This window comes from Egretta garzetta, unplaced genomic scaffold (assembly GCF_000687185.1).
Source record: "Egretta garzetta isolate BGI_Z169 unplaced genomic scaffold, ASM68718v1 scaffold397, whole genome shotgun sequence".
Lineage (NCBI taxonomy): Eukaryota > Metazoa > Chordata > Aves > Pelecaniformes > Ardeidae > Egretta > Egretta garzetta.
Window position 1 is genome coordinate 4,279,385 of NW_009260493.1, and position 15,173 is coordinate 4,294,557.

Here is a 15,173-nt window from a genome sequence, read left to right on the forward strand (position 1 = left end):
AGGTTGCTCTCAATAGCTTGTCTCAAATAAAGAAGTACTTACTCTGAAGATGATGCTGCCAATACACTGTCTGAACTTGTTAAAATATTGGAAAAAATTGTCACCACAGTAGAACCCAAGGATTCATCAATTTCTTCATCATTCACAATTTTTTTGAGCTTCTGCACAACATCATTTACTTTGTCTGAGGTTAGCTGCTGCCCTTCACCAGTGAGATTCAGAAGCTGATTGGCTATATCAGCTGCATTTTCTGAAAGTGTACATGTAAAATGAAGTAAAAAAAGAAAACAATGCATATCAGTCCCGAAGAAATTCAGAAATAGAAATTCTTATCCTCATTGTTGAAAGCTAGAGCATGTCCTGTCGTATTTGTAATGAACACAGGATTTTATCAAATTTATAATTTTATGAAAAAGTATATAGAACCTGCTGATTATTATACACTGTCCTCATTGGCTGTGTCTTTCTTTTCCTTAATTTGATTTTAGTTTGTAAGTCAGAACTATTAGTGAAAGGGCTGACTGAAAGAAAAAAAGGGGAGGTAAGAATTCAAAGGCATATTTTCTTTCTTCTTTTCTCCTTATGCTTTTATTTTCCCCACTGTGAAAAACAGTTTCACTGTTGAAGTGAAACAAATGCATCCAAAGTAATTATTACTGACAAAATATTCACTCTTTTAAGCACTGGGGAGAAAGTCTGACCCCTGTTCTTCACAGAAAGGGTTGTCAGACTCTGGAATGGGCTGCCCAGGGAGGTGGTTGAGTCCCCATCCCTGGAGGTATTTAAAAGAAGGATAGATGAGGTGCTTAGGGACATGGTTTAGTGGTGGGATGGCAGGGTTAGGTGAAAGGTTGGACTCGATGATCTTAAAGGTCTTTTCCAACCAAAGCAATTCTATGATTATAAATGTTTTAGTTCCTTCATACAATTGTACTCTCACCCAGAGGGTTGGCAAGCACAACGCTCAAGCAAATTTCATAAAAAGAATCTTCCTGGTAAGGAAAGTTTGGTAGTGTGTCCAACAGGAAAATGTTAGTGTAAATCACATGTTAAACTGTAAATTTGATGCCACCTGGATAGAAAACTAATGTAAACACTAACATTTTACAAAATATTTGAGATTTATTGGAATTTACAAATAAGATTCTGAAAGAAGATCACCCTTCTTTAGTCTGCAACTGGCTGTGGCTTTTCAATGTTGTATTTTATAATATAGCTTTTTCTACATTTACTGTAGAATATTCATTTTACATGAAATTATGTTTTCATATAGCCTGACTGCGAGTACTAATCAACTAAGTTAGGTAGCCAGGCTCCCCAGGACACCTTTATCGACGGACAAAGAAAAAGAGGCATCTCCAGGATGCAATTCAGAACAGGATCTTACTGAAGGTGCTCTGAATTACTTATGAGAGTAGCATTCTCTTCACTAGCTCTGGCACTAAAAAAGGGGCCATAAAATTGTCTGTTTATTTTATTACTCCTTTAAGGCCAGAATGACATCAAGGGGTGTTTTGCAAACTGAGAATAAATCTGAAAATGTCTGATCATAAGCCCAGTGAAGAGAGTGGGAGTCTTTCCGCTGGCATCTACAAGCATTGGAAACATTTAAAAATTTGTCTGAACCTGAATATCAAATTGAGGCAAGCTACCACCTGCCTCTATTCTTGCTTAAATTACCCGAAGAGTTTTATTTATTTCATTAATTGGTATCCAGAGCTTTTCATGGGTGGGCTGAATTCAACTTGGTGCACGTCCCCAGAGTTAAAATATTTACTTTGCACTGATTTTTTAGAAAGATTTTAAACAACTTAGCATAAAGGAGGAAGATATTCTTCCTTAACGTAACTTCCTTATAGTAAGCAAATTGGTTAACCAAGTCTACAAGACTACTCCTTTAGACAAAGACCAATATCAATACACCCACCTGTGCAATTTCTAAGGTCAGGCTGGCCCCAGTATGATGTATAATTATGCAGACCCAAATAGCTAAAGAGAAAAAAATGACAAAATTCACATGAAATACAATAGTAAAATTATGTAAATGTTTCATAATTCTTTCATAGGTGTCACAGTGGTCCACTCAATTTACAATTTTCCTAGCATCACAGCCCCTAGTGAAAGGAAATATGTATGCTTGACAGTAGAAATATGTGATCAATTACGTGACAGTGCTGAGAGAAACCCTACCTCTTTTGGACAAATTCCCAGCTGATTCCTATACTAATTTGATAAACCACATCAGTGGAAATTCTGGCCTTGTATTTCAGGAAAGACCAAATGTTGACACAAACTATTATGGCCTAATTAGATGCTGTATCTATAATTTCCCTTAGATATAAATGGCTTTGATCAAGTCAATAGCAAGCAGTAATACCTCTCAGAAGAACGTGCACAGGAGCTATGTGGACATATAAACTTATGTCACCCATGAAAACTAGGGCAGGTCACCATCAGACCCAGGTCCAAGGTAAGGTGCAGATATATGTTTTTTCAAAATGCTTTTTAAAAAAGCCGTACCATAGCTAAATACCCAGATACAGCTCTAGAATTAAACACACTTTTTCCTCAGTTTTCTTTAAAGATAGTCATGTTATCAGAGCATGGCAAAGGCAGGATGGGGGAATGGGAAAAAGTTATCCTTTCACTCAGCACGACAGAATAAAGTTATTCCTTAGTTGATGACCTTTATTATAAACAGCACGCTAGCAGGTAACCTTCTGCTGTGGGAGGCACAGGACTAGAAGAGACCATTAGAGGAGCTTCCTTTTCTCTCAGAACACATCCCACCTGTGCTCCATGTTGGCAAAAGCTAGTGGAGGCAGAGGCAGGGAAAGCACAGCGCAGGACACAGTGATTTTTTTCATGAGAAGTACTGTACACAAGACAGTCAGTGGCATTGTGTAGACCACAAATGAACAATAAAGATAAGCAGTACTGGGGCAGCAAAGGCCAGAAGCCTTAATTTTTAATGTTTCTGAGGCTCTGACATAAAACCAACTTGACTTCTGCACTACTCATTCTACAACAAAAGTTGGTCAATCAGAATCCAGCAGTTCTTGCACAAGATTACGAGGCTGAGGAAGTGAGTTAGTGAAATATAATGCTGGTTTCTTTTCCTGTTTGGCACAGAACCTCAAAGCTGATTCATATCCATGTTGCCATATTGTTTTTAAAAAGCAAAAGATCTGGTCGTCTCAGAAGATGTTCCAAATGCAATGTGGGTGGATAAGACTACTATATTGCATTTAATGGTGGTCATCCTAAATACTGAAGAAATTAATTAATATTGCATCATCATAGCCATGTTCAAGGCACTCAAAGGAGATCAAAGCCATATTGTTTTAGTCATTTATCTGAGGAAGTAATAATATTTCCATTTTACAAATGGGAAATAGAGATAGTTTCTAAATCTTCTGTAGACATTCACAAAGAAAGCCTACAATAGGGAAGATTCATCCTAAACCTGAAAAACACAAGTTCAAAACTTTAAGCATAAGATTATGCCCACCTTTGACTATGACTAACTACTGGCAAAATCCTTGTTTCACAGGCTTTCTTTTACTTTCCCATGATGAGACAAGGTGTTCGGGATTAAACCAAAGACACATCTCATCTTCATAGATTTTTGCTGAGAATTTCTTATACAAGTAGTGGAGTTGTAGCAAATGTGAAACTTTGGTTTTGGTAACATAAACTTAATGACTTAAGAAAGCGGGTTTGTTCTGTAAGAAGGTGCTATTTTTATAGTCACTTTGAACATATATTAATTGTGGGCCTCAATATGCCCTACAGAAGTGGTAGATGAGCTTTTTTTCTTACAAAAGTAAGAAGTACATAGTCTTACTGCACACACATAATCTGTCATAGTATAGAAATCATCTTCCTGAAATACAATACCAGCCAATGGCAACCATTATGGAGGATGTATTTTAACAATATAATCAGAAAGTTGCATTTGAAGCTCCCAGCTTCTCAGATATTGAACACCTACCAGGTTCTTGATGCAGTCTGAACTGAGCTCCCATGGCATAATGTGAAGTTGGTCACAGTTGGTCTGGTATCTGGCCAAAAATAATTTGGAGGGTTTTCTTCAGCTAAACATTTTTCTGTAAAAATAATAAAATATCAGTGTGTTAATAGTAAATTTCTTTATCTAATCATCTTCCATTTCTCGTCCTCAGCTCATCAACCAGTCTACAGCACAAAGATGCCCTCAAATGAAATGCTTGGTTGTTATCTATAGAGTAGTGGCAATGGAGGGGTGCACAACAGGGGACAACATATACTGCTGCTGCTCAAGGGAAAGGATTGAAGGTGCATCCTGCATCCACTTGCACTCCACCAGCCCCAGCTCCTCCCTCCCTCCCTCCTCCGATCTCTGACTGGAAGAATGGGAAAAGATGAGAGCTAAAAGGAGATTGACTAAAGGCAGCAGCTGTCAGGACCACAAACAACAGGGTTGCGTGGCCATGAGGGGCCTTGGAGGTCCAAAATGTCTCGTGATAGCTCTGGCTGCAAATCATAATTCTTTATCTTCAAACTACCAGAGTACCTGGCAGGAACTGTCCCAGCCTCTCTGAACCAGGCAGCAAAACACTGACTAAGGCAACGTGGACAACTGTGTGTGTGTTAAAAGAGGTATCTTGAGCACAGCTTTCTGAGATTAGTAGAACAATGAGGCTTAAAGGGACAATTTAAAATCTGAAACAGTCATACCATTTGGAAATGTGTAATTATTTTAACACAGAAGATGCTTATTTATGGACAAGCAAACAAAATCTGTTGTGCCACAAAGCTGAAAACTACTTACCCACTGGATCAACATCCACAGTATGAAGCTTATATCCTCCTTCCATGGTCCCATTATTACTTATTAGCCTCTGTCGGATGTCTTCATCTTCTAAATTGATGTTGTTGGTAGAATTATAAACCAGAAGAGCATAAACCCCAAAACTGCAAGGAAAATTATCCAAGTATTTGAGTCAGAACAGCAGAGGCCAAATGTGTGGAAATAAAAATATCTGACAAACTCTGGTTTTCTGAGTATGGAACAGTGTCACCAAGACAATGTTGCTCATTGGCTGTAAATTATTCTTTTTATATATAGAGAGCCACAAGAAGAAAGTATGACCGGGAAATTTCATCCTCTAGTTACCATTAAAGAAGCATCTCATCAAAAGAGCTAAGAAATGTTTTCAGTAGATTTAGATTATTTTAAAAGATATTAAAAGATGAAAGCATAAAGTTGTGAGTTGTGAGTTCTAAATGGGCCCTAATTAAATTTAAAAATCTGGTTGCTGATGGCTTAGGAACTTAAGAACCGATTCATCCCACCTTACAAAACTTGTCAGGATGGGACAAGTCATCTTCCAGAGGGTCTATCTCTCTACTGACTACAGAGGAAGACTAGAAGATTAATGAAGAACAGATGCCTAACATTTAAATGTCTAAATTTTGATGGAGTGAAAAACACCCTGACACACTTCTGAAACTTTTAGTCCTAATTAGGAAAGTCTAGTTGCTCAGATGAGTAATTCAAGTTTGAGCAGTAATAGCTGTTTTGTACTGTAGCCCACTGCTACTTTCTTGGGCATAAGAAGTAGTTCAAAGGGCCCAAGTCTCTTTCCTGTGAGAGAAATAAAACAGTCCCCACCCTTGTCCAAAAACATAGCTTTTCTGGAAGGGAAATAAGGAACAGAAAAGCAGTTCTAGCAGGACACAGGAAAGAAGCCCAGAGTGGAAGGCTCAAAAATTTCCTCCTGGGACACAGAAAACACATGTTGGAGAAGGGAATAAGTCGGTACCCAAGAGCATTGCTTGGCTCCGGCTAGTAGGAGGTGACGCCACTGAAGCATGGAACATTGGATCTCCATGGGAGCCAAAATGTGGAAAAAAGGAAAAAGCAAGCTTGCTTTGGGCTGTCTTCATCTTTAGCCTTGCCCTTGGATACCCAGCAGCCTGAATATAGACAGACCTTCGCGGTGTGTGAGCAGTTCCTGGCAGCCTGGGAAGGGGCAGCCCTGCCAGCACACATACAGCGAGCAGGGCACGCACCCAAGTGAGCTGCTTTCACCGGTGGCCCCGGGTGCAAGGAAGCAGCAGTGAGCTAAAGGGTCTCATGGCCTCCCTGAAGAAGAACATGAGAAAAAAACTGTAGGGGCGCTGTATGGGAGAGGGCTAGTAGGGTTTACAGGTACCCTTTCCTAGACAGACCAGGGCTTCATTTCCAAAAATCTTCCAGAAAGACATCCCCATCATGACAGCTCAGAGTTGCACTTTCCAGAGGTGCATAGTCCAGTACGATACAAACCCACAGCTTAGTGTACAGACGTTGCTCTTAGATGGCAGATTTGATCCCTCTTTCTGTCAGACATCATTCTGAAAACTGAATAACTCCAGCCAATAATTCTGAAGTACTCTCATTAATGAAATGGCATGAAAAGAGCTGGCATTAGAAAACAACCTCTCAGTCTAGGAAAACAATAATAAAAAAAAAAAAATGGAAAAGAAAAGCCCAAACCTCCTAAAGAAATCATGAATGTGAACTAAATACTCCACACATTTGACTGTTGCAGATGTAAAGAAATAAGTAAGTAAATATACACAGTCTCTGGTTGGTGGAATTTTTTTGTTGGTTTGGGTTTTTTTTGTTGAACACCGGTACACTTTTTTTTTTCTTGCCACATCCTCTGTTTTACTGGTAACATGTTGCTGGAGAAGAAAATAAAAATGTGACTACCTACTGGCTTGGCTTGCTTTTTCCCCAGTGGATGTATTTGAGCAGAGAAATTTCAGCTATCCCTGGCCAGGTTGCTCCTGCTCTGCTCTCAGAGATACTGAGTTCCTCCTAACATTCCTTTGGCCTCTGTGGAGTGTTTAACATATGGCAATAGCCTTGGCAGGGTGCATGTGCATGAGCAGGCTTTTGCTGTATACCTCGGATATATTATGAGGCCCAAGTTTATTATGGCATTTATTTTTAGCAGAAGCATGGAAATTGCCTACAGGATTGCCAGTTCCTTCAGCCCTCCAGTACTTTAGCCCCAGAGTCTCCTGGCACATAACCATCTTTCCTAAAAGATTCTGGCTTCACTCATCTATTCCCTTTACTTCAGAAGAGGAAAACTTAATATACTGATGCCACTCCCTACCTCAGCACTTTGGCTGCAAAACAGAAGTCATAAGCGAACAGTCAGTGCTACTACTATGCTCCCTATTGCAGGGCTCCCAACTAACCAAAATGATATTTAGTACCCATAACTGTGTGGAGGGATAATGGCAACAAAATAGAAGGGATAATGATAGATGAGGTAGAACTGGCTACAGTTATCTTGAACAATTATAAAGAAAAGTATTGATTAGAAGCACTGATAAAAATAATCTGTTAAACCACTCTGTTATTTGCTTTCTGAGAAACTCTTTGAGTACAAGTCATGTATACTGTGTAATAAGAGCCTGTTCCATATTATGATGAAAACAATTTCTATAAACTTTTCAGAATGACTCACGCTAGCTTCCCAAAGTAAATAAATACCTTTTAACTTGACAGCTGACGCAATATGAAGCTGAGTGCTTCCTTCCACTTTTGTCACACTCAGATCCCAGAAAGAAAACATTTCAATGGTGACGAACAAAATTCTCGATTTGGAAAGCAGTAGGCCTACGCTCAAATAAATGGCAATGCTGCCGTGCTCTGCTGGTGTCACTGGATTTGCTACACCCAACCTTACATTTTTATTGTGTGCCATGTAAAAGCAGAGAGATTCTCGCAGCAGTAATCAATTACAAATTACACATCGCTTACAGTAACCTGTACTGCTAGCATTACTGCTGTCAATATAAAAAAATGGACTGCGGTGTAGGTAAACACAATGGGGATAAGTATTTATGCCTCTCTTCCCTTTGACTGAAACGGCGACAGCTGGAGCAAGCAGGAAAGCAGGGAAAGACCGGCAGCTATCCTGCTTCGTCCTGGTCCGTTGAGTTCAGCTGGCTCAGAGAGAGGAGTTTATGAAGCTGCGTCCTCATCAGAGGCACAAGAGGCGGTGGGGGCATCTGCGCTGCCATGGCGCATACCACAAAGCCGGCTTTCTTCTCCGGCAGTGTGACTCAGAGCTATTCCAGGACAGTGTGCCTACACACGGGCTGTGATCTCGCTGCTACGCGATGCGAGGAGCCCAAAGGAAGGATTAACAAACCATGCAAACCATGCAGCACAGGCTGTCTTATACCTGAAGATACAAGGCTGATAATTAGCAATGCATGTTTCTCCTCTTGTTTCAGTTGTACGAGACAGGCTGAACTAATACTGAATTATTGTGGTTGTCAAACTGTTTAACAAATCACTATTCATTTCTTTTGCACAGCACGTTACTTGATTTAAAGTACATTAAGAAGCCACTGGGAATTTCATTCCTAACTACCCTGGCATATTTTAAAAGGTTTTAAGATGTCAGGATTAAAATCTTTCCCAATCTTGCTGTTATGTTGGCTTTGAAGATAAGCAGTGACGCGTAGCTGTAACTCAAGACTGGCAGCACAGGTACGCCCACAGAGCCACCTGTAACCACTACTAACTTCTTCACATTAACTGGACAGACAAAAAAAGAGCTGACTCTTGCAGAAGTCACTCAGCGAAGATGTAATACAAACAGCAGAGAAAATGTTTGAAAACACACAGAATGAGACAGAAAGAAATATGGAAGCAGAAGGAAATTAAAAACATTCCACAAAAGCATCTGAGTTCTGGATAAACTTTTACTTGAGGTGATTTTGACTGTGATACCATTAAAGAGTTCAGAACAGAGAGCAAAAAAATAGGACTGGGCACAACAGACGCATTTAAAGTAATGCCAAGGATGAAGAGGTTCCTTTCTCAGCAAAAGGTGATGTTATAGAAAAATAGAAAATCTGAGATTTCAGTACACAAAACTAAAAATTGCAGCTACTTTTTGGACTACTAAAAATAAAAGCATTCTAAGGCTTCCTTTTAAGTTAATGGCTGTTGTATCGGAACGGTGCTGCGACCAGCACGGTCACGCCTCTGTGCCTGTCCTTGTGTCTCCCGGCCTTGCTCCTCCGTGCAGATCTGGTGTGGGAATACAAACAACTATGGTTTTTCAGCAGAAAGCACTTATTCTATGTGATGATTTGGTATGAAGACTATTCATTATTAGAGAATGTAGCAGCAAGGCAAAACAGAAAGGGATGGCATCCCTCATGTTTCAACAGCTGGTCTTCACTGAAATGAGTTTTTGGTTATGCTTGAACTACGTTCCAAAATAACAAAGAAAAAGCCCATTCCCCAATATATTACTTTCCTTAAAATGGCATCTAACAATGTCAGGCCTACACTAAAGCCAGTTAAAGTCAGTGGAAAGGCAAAGGAAGTCACTGGAAGCTGGAACAAGAGCAGGCAGCTTCAGCAGGAGGGTAAGAAGGAGGCATCCTTCAGTCACATGGGAGTAATTCCCAAATTCCTCCATCGGTGATGAAGGCTTTCTTTACAGGTCATGGACACAAGATGCCAGCAGGGCACTGTGGAGAAACCTGCAGATTTCTGCTTGGTCCTTTGTTGCTCAGTTTTCCAAGCAGAAATATTACACATAATGTACACATTAGGTGACATTTTAAAACGTGGCTCAGCACTGGTCAAGGCTGTCCCTTACTGCCTTAGGTAACACTGAAGTTGAAGTCAGGGGGAGTAGAGGTGGCCCAGGTCCAAGTTGTTCCTAAAACCTCACCAGTAGAAACCAGGAATATTTTTAAAATAGGAACAGGCATCACAGATTTGTTCACTTATAACAAGAATAGCATTATTATTTCGTAACAAATAATTGGAAGTAATCTACAAAGAATGCAAAAGCCTAATACTTTACTTGGTAAAGATACTTAGGACTATAAAACCAAAATTATGCTGCTTTGATGTTGCTAACTCCTGTCTAAAACTATTACACAATCTAATTAACTTAAGTTTTATCCAAGTGCATTAAACTTTCAATTAAGCAACAGAGCACCCAAGAACACAGCATGCAGGAGCCTGAATCTGCCTCGCTGACACTGGTGGCAAAACTCCCACAGACTTCAAAAAAGCAGGACCAGGCATGGGCAGCTCTGATTTCCTGCTTTCTTCTCTGTTTTCATTCCTAAGAGAAGGGATTTCTGGTTAAGTTTAGTGGTCTTTATACAGATCACTACCACCGTGGTTTTTAATTTGGAGGAGCTGTTTAACAGTACTACCATTAATGTTGTTTCACATAGTAGAAGCAATTGAACACAGGAAATGGGCCAAAATTATGACAAGCAAGTAGTGGAAGTTGGAGCAAGCATAACCTTATTTGTATGTTAAGTGGAGAAAAGGTTATAAATAAATTTGGGCCTGAATTCTCAAAATTGCTTGCAAAATAGAGAAGAAAGGAGGAGCATGGGAGCTGAGCTGCTTAATAAAGACCAATTCCCCTACTGAGGCAGCCCTATACAGTCACCTGACAAGACCTAGGATCAGCAGGACCCTTCCGAGAAAAGCAGAAGCAGTCATAGGAAGTTTTGACAAAGCTGCAGAGTCATAAAAGGCAAAGAATTAATGAAAGAAACAAACACATTTATAATTTACCTATATAAAATCCACAGATTGGCTTCACCTTCAAAGGTTTGTGCAAAATACTGGGGGACAAAGAAATAGCTGTGTCCATTGCCCATTCTGAACTCCTGTCTTACTTTATTTTGAACAGCTGCCCTCTCATTAAGAGATGGAAACAGCCTGACCAGAGGAAAAAATTAAACACAGACACAAAGTCAAGTATAGCTGTGAAAAAAATCTGTCTAGTAAAGTAGTTAATAATATACCAAACTATTATCTCGATATACTGCCGTCATCCAGAGATCTCACAGTATTAAAGGTGCTGATAATAATACACACTTTTGGACTTGGCACTCTTTGTCTCTCATCACCACATAAATGCATAATAAACACAGTGTACTTTGGATTTCTGCAGCTCATAGAACACAGCAATTAAAGAATAACAATCTGCTTCCATATTTTTGTTTTGCTCATCTCCAGAATGCAGTGCAGTTTAAAATATTTATTTAGAAAACACCTATTTTTAACATGCCAAAAAAGCGCCAGCTTCCGACCTCCCACTTCCTGCTTCTATTTCTTCTCTGAATCATTCTCTCTAATGATTCTTCCTCTTTCACTTGCAAGAAGACTAGGTGGGGAGACCGATAACAGAAGTTCCTTGATAAGGTAGCAATGTGGTAAATAAGGGTTGAAGCAAAGCAAAACGCATAGAAAAGATTGGGAAAGGTTGTTTCGTTGATTGGGTTTTTTATAACTGTTGTATAAAATCCTAAGCCAAAAGATAAGGAAAAAAGATGCGCTCTGACTGATAATACAAATTCATGTAACGAGAGAGAAAACTTCTCAAAGAGCAATTTAAAGAATTATGATAGTGCCTTAGAAATAAGAAGACTATGATCTTGTGAAGAATTCAGAAAAGAGAGATAAGGTTTAGTGAGTTAGACTAATATGTTCACTTCTGTAAAAGAGAAAGTTAAGCTCATGATATTTATGGGTTAGGTCTTAAATTTTAACTGTGGAGTGAAATTCTGTTCAGGTGAATGTGTAGACAAATGGAATAAATACTACTTAAAAACTAAGGGAAATAGTGGAATGGCTAAAACTGCAACAGACTTATTCTTGACTATCCAAAATGGAGAAATATGTAAATCTTTGGACAACTATTCACAGAAGTAATTTATAGGAATTTTTAATTAACAGTATGAAAACACACTGTGAGCATGTTATGTACAAGAACTCAGCCAGTACATTTCAGGTGGATCACCTGAGTAGGGGGAAATTAACATTATTTCCATCAGGGATTAAAAACTTCCAACCTGTAACCTGCTGATTTTTTATACCTCAAAATGTTACTCTGGTGTCTTGGAGGATTTCCTTAGAATCCTACCCAGGACAAATCCAAGAAAGTGGAAAACTTAACAAAGTATCTTGAAAGCAATGATCGACAAGTAATAGGAAATAAAGTTTGTTTTTTGGATCTTCAGCGATTCAACAGATTTCTTCCTTGCAAAATCTAGAAACAGCTGTATGAACCTCAAAGAACTGGAAACCTGGTGACTAGACCCCGGAACACTGAAGACTACTGGGAAGATGATCCTTCTTTTGTTTCAGAAGGGAAGCAATGTACAACAATAGACATATACTCAGAAGATCTAAAGCTGGGAGAACACCAACTTTTCCCAAATGTTTCTCCTGAAAGAGGCAAATGATGTGTGAAAATATATGCAATACATGAAAAATACATGAAAAAACAGATAAAATCCTGTGTATATCTATTTCTATATATGCACATGTGCATACACAATGTGTAAAAAGTGTAATTTTTGTTAGTCACATATCATGTAGCTCAATTAAATTTTACTTATCCCTGTGATACCCCAACTGGGTTGCTAGGTTGGGCACAATCTTGACTTCTCTTTTTTTTTTTCTTTTCTAAGAAAACATGCACAGCAAAACAATCCTGATTACTTGGAGAACAGTAACTTCTGTGTGACATGATTAGCATTTATACTGAATTATTCAAAATGATGACAAAATGCCATTTAGCCTTGACACAAAGTGTGCTAGAGCCCATGAGAAGACCAGGCCTCCTTTGAAAAACTTCATGACATACTACGAACATGTAATTTCCTCTGAAATGACATATGCATAGCAAAGTAAATAGGAACGGGGTTACTTTCCCATAACAGGGATATATTATTAGAAGTAATTTAGTGCCATATTTACTGTATATTAGAAAGGGAGGGAAAGGAAAGGGAAGGAGAAACGGTTAAGGAAAAGAGAAGGGGAAGGGGAAAGGGAAAGGGGAAGGGAAAGCGAATTACTAGAATAATTTCTCCGTCTTCGCTCCCTTTTTTTTATAGATTAGGAAGAAGAAACAAAATCCAGAGGTCAGGATGGTGGGAAGGTGAGACAAGAAGAAATCAGGTGTGCCGTCTAGGGCAGAACAGATGCTGACAAGCTGGGCTGCTAGCCTCACAAAGGTGCAGGAATAAGGAAGGGGAAAGCTTGACATCTTCAGCAGCCTTGGATTGCTAGTAAGAGCTGAGGCATGGTCTTCACTTGAAAGGTTTTGCTGGCATAACTGTATCATTTAGAAGTGTGAAAAAAAATCCCACCCACATCACTACACCCTACTGTAAATGTAGGTCAAGCAGCAAAATAGCCCATTCAGAGACCGGGTTTACACTATACCAGTTAGATGGTTTTGCCAATAAAAGCTGTCTTTTTGCTGTGGGTATGTGGGAAGGAGATATAGTACCTTTTACAAATCTTTTCATGTCTAGGTAAACTCTGTAGAAAACTGGAAGCATCAGTAACTGCTTCCTGATGGCAAATTGGGAATACTGGGCTATCTCTGAAGTTAAAAAGCCCAGCTGTTACCACGGCAGTTCTCAGGAGTCAGCAGTTAAAGTCCTTTCCTACGGGACTTCTACTACACTGCAAACATACCCACCTGTTGCCCCTTCCTCACAAGACTAATTACGTTTTGGTTTCCTCTCCTTAGTTTAGTCCTAAAATTCACTCCCTCCCCATATATCCCTCAGAAATCAGTCTGCTGCTTTCAAAGAAATCCCCTGAGGCCCAATTTTCAGGGGGTGTGACCCATCTAACTTTCTTTGGCTGCCTTTGAGGCTGTCCCAACTTCAGTGCCTCTAAGCCCAGCAGAAGTCAGGAAATGAGAGCATATGGTAAATAGTTTAACTCACGCTAGTTTGGCCTTCAATTCTAGCATGATTTTTCAGTGTTTTTGCATCTAGTAAGATGTCTGTTAACTCCAAAGACTCTGGTTCAAGAGAATAAATGCAGTGACAGTGGATAGATACCAGTGTACCAAAGCTTGTTGCTAAAGCAAGCTGGGTGTGCCATACCACATATATATGATATGTCTATTCAGTTTTGTGACAGGTGAAACCTGAGCTCTAAAAAAATGATCTGTTAAGGTTTAAAGCTCAGCAGGTTTAAACGAAAACAAACACAACAATCAGTACTGGGTTTCTGAGGACATGCAGAGCACTCAGCTCGCCAGCAGTCGTGTATTTACAGACTGGCAGTATATGCCAAATAATAGACCATGAATCCAATAATAGACATTAAAGCCTGTTGTAAAGCCACTTGTAATAGCAGCCATTGCCTCTGCCAAGAAAATGTCTTTAAAAATGTTACCTTTTAATACTTCTTTTTTCTCTTACTCTCTCTTTTATGGGGCCAGGGTGGATGCTATAAAAGAAATAAACATTAATTAGGGTGGGCTAATTCTCAAAAGGAACATAGCATAAACATCTTCCCCCTTCATTTACCTGATATTGACCACATACACGGTGTAATTCCAGTTCTGGAAAGTACGGTTTAGCTGGAAAACAGGAAGACATTGGTCACATAAATGGTGAGGTGTTAATGGGGCTCTTTGTTGCTTAAGACAGAGTTAGAATTTCACCTTTCTCCCCTTGAGAAATCCCCTTCAGTTTTTCAAAGCAAAGAGAACACTCTTCCATTTCAGTGAGGTGATTGCTATATTAGATGTACAACTGGTAGTGAGAGATGTGAGCTTTTTTACTGACAGAAGGAAATCTCTCTAAGGTCATGACACAGTGTATAAGTGAGTGCGCAGGATGTTTAATTTCTCCTTTTCACAGAATCATAGAATCATAGAATGTTTAGGGTTGGAAGGGACCCCTAGAGGTCATCTAGTCCAACCCCCCTGCAGGAGCAGGGACACCGCTAACTAGATTCTCCTTCTCTTCCTCATCTGAAATTCTCAGAAACACTTTGATTAGAAAAGATTTACTGACAAAACTACAGGGTCAATTTTCACCTAGAAGTCTACAACCTTATAGAATCATAGAATCATAGAATGTTTAGGGTTGGAAGGGACCCCTAGAGGTCATCTAGTCCAACCCCCCTGCAGGAGCAGGGACACCGCTAACTAGATCAGGTTGCTCAGAGCCCCATCCAACCTGGTCTTGAATGTTTCCAGGGATGGGGCCTCCACTACCTCTCTGGGCAACCCGTTCCAGTGTTTCACCACCCTCATTGTAAAGAATTTCTTCCTTATACCCAGTCTAAACCTACCCTGTTTTAGTTTAAAACC

At 39.6% G+C, this 15,173-nt stretch overlaps 1 protein-coding gene across 2 annotated transcripts in view; it reads right to left on the reverse strand.

The window, feature by feature from the left end:
* ADGRG6 (adhesion G protein-coupled receptor G6) overlaps positions 1-15,173 on the reverse strand; it is a 106,027-nt gene that overhangs the window by 30,191 nt on the left and 60,663 nt on the right. For both annotated transcript variants that reach the window (XM_009644313.2, XM_035899802.1), the window contains 6 exons: positions 14,383-14,435; positions 14,249-14,302; positions 4,814-4,956; positions 3,995-4,109; positions 1,928-1,989; positions 43-250 (listed from right to left, as the gene is read on the reverse strand). In XM_009644313.2, coding sequence (XP_009642608.1) covers positions 43-250; positions 1,928-1,989; positions 3,995-4,109; positions 4,814-4,956; positions 14,249-14,302; positions 14,383-14,435 — 635 coding nt within the window. The remainder of the gene's footprint in view (positions 1-42; positions 251-1,927; positions 1,990-3,994; positions 4,110-4,813; positions 4,957-14,248; positions 14,303-14,382; positions 14,436-15,173) is intronic.